The 10176-nt window shown below is 41.8% G+C and overlaps 1 protein-coding gene across 3 annotated transcripts; it reads left to right on the top strand.

Moving 5' to 3' along the window:
• Positions 1-2293: 2293 nt before the first annotated feature.
• Positions 2294-9633, top strand: galr2b (galanin receptor 2b). 3 transcript variants are annotated; one of them, XM_042085384.1, is made up of 4 exons: positions 2294-2433; positions 4704-4775; positions 5388-5779; positions 8601-9633. In XM_042085384.1, exons 3-4 carry the CDS (start codon positions 5406-5408, stop codon positions 9379-9381), a joined length of 1155 nt encoding a protein of 384 aa, XP_041941318.1. In that variant the 5' UTR covers positions 2294-2433; positions 4704-4775; positions 5388-5405; the 3' UTR covers positions 9382-9633. The 3 variants fall into 3 exon arrangements, with proteins under 3 accessions (XP_041941318.1, XP_041941320.1, XP_041941321.1); XM_042085386.1 differs by lacking the exon at positions 4704-4775; XM_042085387.1 differs by lacking the exons at positions 2294-2433; positions 4704-4775 and having other exon boundaries at positions 5325-5779.
• Positions 9634-10176: the final 543 nt, after the last annotated feature.

The raw sequence follows: 10176 nt of genomic DNA, 5'->3' as shown, positions 1-10176 counted from the left end.
GGGTTGTCTTAGATGACACGTGACTCTACAAATTTAAATCAGGAGTAAACACATTACATTTCAACTCCTTCATGGGTTGTCTTAGATGACACGTGACTCTACAAATTTAAATCAGGAGTAAACACATTACATTTCAACTCCTTCAAGGGTTGTCTTAAATCAGGAGTAAACACATTACATTTCAACTCCTTCAAGGGTTGTCTGAAATGATACGATCAAAATCAGGAGTAAACAAAAATGTAAACAATGTAACTTCACGCTATGCATGTAGGATGGAACTGTCTGAGGAGATTGAATCTGTCCAGGGTGATGAATGCATTTCTACATTTCTACATTTTGGGGAGTTTCATGTATTTTCAAAGCTCCTCTTAATTAGATTTTTTTATTCATTGATCAGTGAGCAACCACTGCACTTGCAGTTACTGGAGAGCTTTTTAAAAATATTTGGATGACGGTCTTCCAATATGCTGGATGTTATCATGGGTTTGTTATCCTGATACAATCATTTACTGTTCTGTGTTCAGCAGTAATTCATGCCAATTACAGCAAGTCATTGACGCAACAAGAGGAAGGGTTTTCTATTTTGGTCCATGGTAGCTCATACATGTTCACGTGGTAAGCAGGTAATTGTACTTCACTGCGGGGAAACAGCATTGTCACTCTGAATGTAGTTTGTGGAAAAGACATTCAAAAATGTTGTATTTTCAGTCAACTTACTGCAATGACCAAAAGCTGATAACAAATATTTTGTTATTTCAGAAACTATCATGTTGTTGTCATGTCACATATTAATATGAAAAGCCTCTGAATTGTAAGCTTAATTACCAAAAGATAAGTATGTTTAGTACAATTATGTAAAATACATTGGAATCTACTTAATGAGAGTGATTTGAATTCTGTGGTCTATACCGCAGAACTTGTCTAACCATTGATTTTTCTCTAAATCACAATTTCCCCAGCACTACTAAGACTTGACTTCTATAGGATATGGGAGGTGTTTGTGCAACCAGTGGATTCAGTGATAGACATGACATGGCCCACTTTGATGCCTCAAACAAACCTTCCTTGCATGGTCCCTGGAATCTATTTAACATCCAACCCTCTTCAAAACTGTCATATGTTGCTTCCTTAATATATCTATTTCGCTAATAGATCTATTTGCATTCATCATCATATCAGCACAATATTTCTCTCTATTGACCTGCTCCAAATACATGGTAAACAGATTAAAGGGAGAGTGGCACATTGTAGCCTGCAGCTGTTATGCTGTATGGATTGCATGCTTTGATTTATTAAGTATGCTTCACATTCAAACACCAACTGATGGATTACCCATAGAAATGATCTGAATTAAACAAACTTATTGAAATGACAAAAAATGGTCTTTGAAGGCTGTTAAGCTTTGCATGATCATTCTTTGCTAAATCAAATGTAGGGATTTTTTTTTTCACACCTACACTAAAACAGTTTTTAGATTCCATTGTGCTTACATAATTGCAAAAGGGTTCTGACTGTTGTAGAGAGAAATGGCTGATCTTTAATGCAATATCTACATTGCTCATTATCAGCAACCATTCATCCAATGTTCCAAAGGCACATTCTGTTTACTAATCTGATATCATTTTAAAAGGCTAACTGAGAAAACATTGGAGAACCCTTTTGCAATTATATAAGCACATAATGTAATCTGAAAACGGCTGCCCTGATTAAAAAAAAAACAATGCAACTGATCTCAGGTAGTGGTTTGTCTATAATGGTTATAATGTGCATTTATAATACACTGACACTATGGACTACACAATGGAGAAAATTAAAGTTGTCAGGACACAACAGTCTTTTTTTTATTGCGAGAAAACTCACAATATTTCACAACAGTAATCAATGGAGAGATTATCAAAATCAAAGTTTGAATGCAGCAGTTATGTCCTCTATACAGTGTTCAATAAATACTCACATTAAGACTGTTGCTTGTCTATGATATTATTAGCATACTCATGTCCTAATATGAAAATACAAATTCTGCAAAGTACAAAGATCAGAATGTCCAAGTGAAAAGGTTCCTCCTGTAGCATGCTAAAGGCTGTGTTCCTTTTATACTGGCATACTGCAGTGAGGTGTGAACATTAAGCTGAATGTGGAGGAGGAGCTTTGTAATGTGAGGAGAGGGAGAAAAAGAGAGCGAGTGGGCATTAAACACAGAGAGAAGGGGGATAGAAATGAAGAGAGAAAAACAGAGAGAGAGAGAGAGAGAAAGAGAGAGAGAGAGAGAGAGAGGAAGAGAGAGAGGCAGCGCAGCACTGCCAGAGGAGAGAAGACAGACAAGCACACTGCTGAAATAGCATTGCAGCACATGTTGCCTTTTTCACTGGGATGATCACAACGTGGCTATGAATCTGGCTGCTGATTCTACTGGATTAGACACCAACCGATCTGGTGAGTGCTGCACATGTTGTTTTAGTTCCTCCTTTTTGTGCCTTTTAGTACCTCTGACATATTACAATTGCTTCTTCAAGTCAGTTTCAGTAGAATCACAATGCCTTTATCAGTAAACTACAAACATATCCATCTATAGCGAAGCTTAATATATAGTTCTGGCATTTTAATAAAATGTTTTTATATCAACATAATCTACAGTTAATGACTACAGTTAGTAACTTCAAGACCTTGCACTGGAGATAAATTGGGTGCATGTATGTGTAAAAAAGAAATGAAGACCTAGAAATAAAAATAAATTTGAAATAAAAGTGTCATGCTGGATTTGTTTTGAATATAAACAAACAATGTGAAGATAGAGAAAAAGACAAATGTGTTGGTCCTATTTGAGTATTTGACTTTTGTTCGAAAATGACTGTAAACTGCTCGAGAAATTCAACAGCTAGAGATCAAAGTCTTGACACATCAATAGCTTACTCCATCACAAAGACTCAGATAAGACTATTAGCTGAATGGTTCACCCATCTCCCTGAGTCACTGACTCAAAACTCAAAGGCATCCACTTTCCTCCGGCAGCTTGCCCTTCAGTAGCATCCCATACAGCTACACTTCTGTGGGAATGACTAATTCCTCCACAAGCATCTTGACTACAGCTAAGGCCTTGTTCCCGACAGCAGTGATGGCTTACAGTACATTGTTATTGTATGATACTATTTACTGTCATCAAACATGGCATTCTCATGTCTGCACGTCACGTCAGAATGAGCAAATCAGACTTCTAAGGCATCTGAAGACCATATGTGCCCCCCCCCCCCCCCCCCTTACACCCCCACACACAGCCTAAAATCATGTTTGGATTTTGAGAGGTGAGGGCTAAGGACTGATGATCAGACCAGATGTGACTCTGCAGTCACCATACAGTCCAGAGGACACAACCTGGAGACCAAAGCCTGATGGGTTTGCCCTGGCTGGTGGCGCCGGGTGGCTTAAGGGGCTGCCTCTCTCTCTCAGTAGCACTACTGGGTTTTTTTCTCTCACTGTCGCTGAGGATCAAAGTATAACATCACCTACAAAGTCAGAGCATGAGGGAAGGGATCTGAACAGGGGATAAGGAGACGGTCAGAAAAAAGTCACAGAGTCAGAAAAAAGTCGTAGAGAAACTCTCTGCTTTTGCACATAGGCTATATTCATTATATATTTACGGACACTTGCACAGAATGCTTTTTTTGGGGATGGGGCGGGGGGGGGGGGGGTGGATAGTAGGGGGTATTGATTGTTGATAGTTATGATTTCCCTTGTCAGTGTATAAGGAGTGTTCATTCGCTGCACGCTGTCAGTGTATGTGTGTTCCAAATAGAATGTCAGCTGCACAGTAAGAGACAGGAGAGGTGTCACCCAGTGCCACAGGGTGTACGGAAAACCGATAGAATCAATAACTCAATGGTTGAGACTCACAGTGTGTGCTCATAGCCTTGAGGTCTGAGATTGCTGTTTGCTGGGAGTCCGTAGCCTTGGGGATTGGGAAATGGGTCTTTGCTGCACTTTCATTTTTCAAATAAAAAAAATAAAAAAAACAGGACAGGTTTGCATGCATCTCTCTGAGAACTGTGTGATATAGAAGCACATCAGTTCTCCCCCCACCCTCTCTCAGCCTTTCTCTCTCTCTCTCTCTCTCTCTCTCTCTCTCTCTCTCTCTCTCTCTCTCTCTCTCTCTCTCTCTCTCTCTCTCTCTCTCTCTCTCTCTCTCTCTCTTTCTCTCTCTCTCTCTCTCCCTTCTGCCAGTCCAGCTCTATCTTTTTATCTACCTCTCTCCTTCCTACATATAATTCTGTGGCCCTATGCTCTGAAAGCTACGTTTCTGTCTGTGAGAGAGGACAAGGCTGTCCTAGGAGCGCATCAAAGAAACTGTCATCAGCAAAGAGGTATGCATGGCAAGTGGGCTTTTCAAAGAAAATTGTTGCCATATTCCTTTTCTTTGCTGAGGCATTTTGCCTTTGCCTATCAATATTTTCACAAATCCTCTTTAAGTAGCACACTGACGTCAATAAGTTCTTAATCACTGCTGGATGACTAAAAGTGAAAAATTGACTCAATCGTGCAATCATTTCTGAATCTATTTTTATCAGTAGCATAGACTTAGACAGAATTGCATCTCTATTTTTTGTCAATGACTTGATTTTTGTATCCTGAGGTTATTTTTCAGTTAGTGATCTAAATATAGGTGTTAAAATAGGGAAATAATGCACTGAGAGTCCTTTGTGTCATTCCAGATTAATTGGTTTTCGGGGGTGAAGAACAAACACTGTTACAGGATACCTTAAGACTCCATCACTTTGGAAAAGGTATACCGTTTCTATTTTCTTAATTTGGTCTATATTTTCTTTTATACCATTCTTTAACATTTCATAATTTTTAATTATCACCCTGATATGAATTTCTATTGGGATATTCTGTCATAATAGTCTTTCCAAAACCAGGTTACCTTAGAAAAAATGGTGCATTATTATGCAGTCCCTTTAAGCACATGTTACAGCAGATACCCCATCGAGTTTATCTCCAATGTCCACGGGCATCTGGGTGTCTTTCATCAGAGTGAGGCACTCATCCAGATCCCTTCACTAAGATCAGACACGATAACCCGCTGTGAATCATAAATAAACCAATTAGCGCTGCCCTCTTTTTGATGCAAGCATCAATTAAGTCTTTTGATATTTTAACACACCCATGTTTAGCCAACATATCTTTTTTGCCCATGCTCAGTGTTTTTTTTTTTGTTTTTCAAGGATTCAAGGATAAAAGCAAAAATGTTCCTCCGAGTTGTCCTGCACTGCAGAGGGCTTATTTAGTGAAGTGTTCTTGATAAATGTGCAGCTGTCATATCCCATGGCCATAGATTTCAATCAATTGTAAGAAGACCTCTTCCAGGAAATCATTTCCCCCTGTTACTCACACAGGCCTCTAGGTGCATCACAATGGCTGATCACGAGGACTTTGGCAAGACGGCGGGCTACTGGAACTCGTCGGACAGCCACCAGCTTAACCCGGCGAGCGTGATCGTGTCGGTGGTTTTCTCACTCATCTTCCTGCTGGGCATGGTGGGCAACAGTCTGGTGCTGGCCGTGCTCCTGCGCAGCGGGCAGGTGGGCTACAACACCACCAACCTGTTCATCCTCAACCTGAGCGTGGCCGACTTCTTCTTCATCATCTTCTGCGTGCCCTTCCAGGCCACCATCTACTCACTGGAGGGCTGGGTGTTCGGCTCCTTCATGTGCAAGGTGGTGCACTTCTTCATCAACCTCTCCATGTACGCCAGCAGCTTCACGCTGGCTGCCGTCTCTGTGGACAGGTAAGCGGCTGTACACGACACAGCGGATATATCTATAGACCCTTTACACAATAAAAACAAAAACAATGCTTGAACGTTCTATTTGGTTCCCAATCTACTTCCTCTGCATTAAGATAACATATGGAATGTTAAAACGGAAGCCTTGTGGGGCCAACTATGATGCTGATAATGGAACTCTCTTGAAAGGGTCTATAGATCCTAACCTCAGATTGTCCTTGGACACTGAGGAGACTTTGTAACCTCTCAATAGCCCACCCCCACCCACACAATGTAGGAACTCTGAATAGATCATCTGAGGAGATACTCGGTGGCAACTGCTGCTCAAAAAGAAAATTACACAACAAAAGAGCTGTGTCACATAAGCTAGCTGTGCTAATACATCTCATTAAGTCCAGTATTGATCCTGCCTGCCAATACCCCAATTTTGTGGATTGACACTTGAGAACTACTTTCTGGTCAATTGACAATAAACCTATACAAGCACAGACATTTCCAACTACAAAGCAGCATAGATACTTAGCCAAGGATTGAAGGGTACTGGATTTACCTTAGCTCTATATCAGTGATGGTTGAAAATAACTGAAAAGATGAATGAGCTAGCAGAGGGTGGTAGCTTTGAATTGTGGCTTAAGGAACTAAATATACCGCAGAGCGGTATAAACTATGACGGCCGCCCAGTCCTGCACATTCTCTCCGCAAAAATAAATCACTGTTGTCAATTTGTCTCCATCTCCTACTCCATCCCCTACTCTTCTTTATGCAAATGAGTGTGTGCATAGTGTCTGTTTGTTTTTGTGTATATGTGTCGCTCTGTGTGTGTGTGTGTGGGTGTGGGGGTTCGCTTGTGAGTGTGTGTGTGTGTGTGTGTGTGTGGGGGGGGGGGGGGTAATGGGGTGTGTGTGTGTGTCTATGTGTGTATGTTTATGTCTGTGTGTGTTTGTTTATCTGTGTGTGTGTGTGTGTGTGTATGTGTGTGTACGTGTGCCTGCATGTTTGTGTGTGCGTGCATATGTGTGTGTGTGTGTGTGTGTGTGTGTGTGTGTGAGTGTATGCATGCCTGTGTGTGTGCATGTACGCGAGTGTGTGTGTGTGTGTTTATGTGTGCGTGCCTGTGTGTGTGAGTGTGTGCGTGCCTGTGTGTGCATGCGTGAGCGTACATGTGTGCCGTGTGTTGTGTGCATGTGCATGCGTGCGCATGCGTGTGTATGCATGTGTGTGTGTGTGTGTGTTTATTTGTGTGTGTGTGTGTGTATGCAGGGTTGGGTCAGGTCACTTTGAAATGTAATCCATTACTGACTACAAATTATATGGCAATTTTTGTCATCAGTAACGTAATCAATTGGATTACCAAAAACATGTAACGTAATCTGATTACTTTAGGATTACTTTTAGATTACTTCAATAAATATGTCCCTTAAGAAAAAGACACCACCACTGAATTGATGAAAGAATTCTCATTCTATTTTTCTCTTTATTATTTCATTACATCTCATCCCATCATTTTCACCCCATCCCAAAATTGATCACTTAGTCATCATGGATGTGATCATGGATCACTATTCTCCAAACATGCACAACTCAGCTTAACCTTTATAAGGGCACACCTGGACAATGAATTTAGCTTTCGCTGGATTTTTTTGACCCAGGGACATGGCCTGAGATTGAATGACACCATGTCCATTTCAATTGAGGGTGTTTTTCAACCAGGGGGACCTGGTGACTTTCTCAAAGTGAAGCACACAGAGCACACAGTGAACACACAGTGAGATGAAGCACAAAATGAGCACACAGTGAGGTGAAGCACACACTAACCCGGAGCAGTGAGCTGCCTGCTACAGCGGCGCTCGGGGATCAGTGAGGGGTTAGGTGCCTTACTGAAGGGCACTTCAGCCATGGATGTGGGCATGGGAGAGCAGTGCTCAACCACTTCCCCCGCCCACATTTTTTCTACTGGTCAGGGATCGAACTGGCAAGCCCGAAGTTTGTCAAATTAAAAGATAGCTAGGCTATCATAAAAAAGTTGCATTGTTTGCATGATAAAATGTAATCAGGTAATCCCAACAATGTAACTGTAATCTGATTACACATTTTTTTTATTGTAATCTGGGCAGATTATAGTTACTTGATTTTTGTAATCTGATTACGTAATCCAGATTACATGTAATCCATTACTACCCAACCCTGTGTGTATGCAGCTGATATGGCCCCCCATGAACAGAATTTCACGGAACTTGACATGCATTCAGAGGGTGTCTTAATGATCCTACACCTCCAATTTCATGCAGTTTTGACCCTGTCAGAGATACCTGTGATTACAACACCTCATTTTTGCTTTTTCATTTTTAACTAGGTGGCACTATACAGTAAATGAGTGGTTATGGGATGGGTTGACATGGCCCCTTAAGACCAACATACAAAAAAATGTGGTCCTCCTAGGCCCTACGGTTCTTGAGATATTCACAGAAAACTGTGTCCGTCCTACCCTCCTTTCAGGGGTCCAGTCCGGCGGGTGGGCGATGGATCCAAACGAAAAACAATGGTTCCATGTCATCCTTGTGGGGCTACATGCCCACCAAGATTTCTGGCATCCCGGTCTTTCAGTGTTCTGGGAATCTTTGACACAAAATTACTGAAAAAATAATAATTAAAAAATCCGGAAGAAAAAAAAACTTACATGACTGCCGTTTCGCTGTGCTACACAGATTAGATCTGTATTATCAAGGAGAAATATGATACAGCACAGCACCCTAGAGATAATGGGGCAATGAGTATAGAACTGTCTAGTCTTTAAAATTACATGAATATCCTATGTTGTTTGCAGGTACCTTGCCATCCGTTACCCACTGCGTTCTAGGGAACTGCGCACGCCATGTAATGCAGGACTGGCCATGGTGGTCATCTGGGGACTGTCTCTGGTCTTTGCTGGGCCGTATTTGAGCTACTACGACCTGGTCAACTACGAGACCGGCAACATGTGCATTCCAGGCTGGAAAGAGTGCAATCGGAAGGTGCTGGACACATGCACCTTTGTGTTCGGCTACGTGATCCCTGTGCTCATTGTCAGCCTGTCGTACACCCGCACCATCAAGTACCTCTGGACAGCCGTGGACCCGCTGGACGGCATGTCTGAGTCCAAACGGGCCAAACGCAAGGTCACCAAAATGATCATCATCGTCACGGTTCTCTTCTGCATCTGCTGGCTGCCGTACCATGTGGTCATCCTGTGCTACCTGTACGGTGACTTCCCGTTCAACGAGACCACGTATGCCTTCAGGCTGCTCTCGCACTGCATGGCGTACGCCAACTCCTGCCTCAACCCCATCGTCTACGCGCTGGTCTCCAAGCACTTCCGCAAGGGCTTCAAGAAGGTCTTCAGCTGCATCTTGAGCAAGAGTGGCCGCAACAAGGTGCACGTGGTGCATGTGGCCAACACTGTGCCGGGCTTTGAGGCCGGCTCCACCGAGGTGTCACAGATGCATGAAGAGAACGGTCGACCGGCCAACGAACGCGAGATGGAGAGCAGGCCGCTGGCATCAGGCTCAGCAGCACCTCCGGACGGAGCTGTGGCGGCCATTTCGCTACCTTTTCAGAGTCAGCCTTGAGCGCACAAAAGGAAGTGGAAAATCCATTCTGATGGAAAGCCATCACATAAGTGGATTCGGATATGTTCGGCTGCCAGTGAAAGCATGCAAAACTAAGGCTGTCACTGAGGTGTTGTTTCAAGCCTCTTGCCAGACTACTTAACTTAAAAAATATACTGAAGGTTCAGTATGGCCAAACCTGTTGGATTTCATTTGGACAGTTCCTAGATAAATGGACCTGGTTTCATTTGTAAATACATGTGCCAAAATGAGCTTTAAATAATATTACTATTCACTTTATATCAATATATATATATATATATATATATATATATATATATGTTTCACTTCAAAGCTATTCCTATGAATTTTGTTGTAACCGATGTTGGCTTTCTAAGCATGTGGCTTTGTGATGTTTCCTGTTTGTATGAAACAAATTGATATGAAAAAGCTGCTCCTCGACTAAGACTGCACTTTAACTTGGTCTTGAAGCCTTTCATCAGTATTTTCAACTTAAAGCTGTGATCTCTTATATTCTCAACCCTGTTGCCTTCAGTGATTGCATTCTCACTGTGGATACAAAAAAAACAGTATTTATCATATCTTATATGTACATGCTCTTCACTGCCTCTGAGGTTAAAGGCTGATTGCTTCTGCTTTATGAGAGGAATGTAATGAAATGTAATGACCAAAAAAATGTGCAGAGCAGTATGCTGTTTGTAAATGTTGCACTTTTCAAAGTATTTATGTTTACTCATTTTGCTGAAACTATCGACTTTATTATACAACTTCTGGTTATTTAATACTTATCTAAAT

The sequence above is a fragment of the Alosa sapidissima genome, chromosome 3 (assembly GCF_018492685.1).
Source record: "Alosa sapidissima isolate fAloSap1 chromosome 3, fAloSap1.pri, whole genome shotgun sequence".
Classification (NCBI taxonomy): Eukaryota; Metazoa; Chordata; class Actinopteri; order Clupeiformes; family Clupeidae; genus Alosa; species Alosa sapidissima.
Note: the sequence above shows the minus strand (reverse complement) of the source record. Positions and strands in the feature narration are given on the sequence as shown.

Bases quoted from the DNA above. Each gene is read 5' to 3' on its own strand.
- galr2b (XM_042085386.1), top strand. From the start codon at position 5,406: ATGGCTGATCACGAGGACTTTGGCAAGACGGCGGGCTACTGGAACTCG. The intron at 5,780-8,600 runs GTAAGCGGCTGT...TGTTGTTTGCAG, and splicing joins GCTGCCGTCTCTGTGGACAG to GTACCTTGCCATCCGTTACC.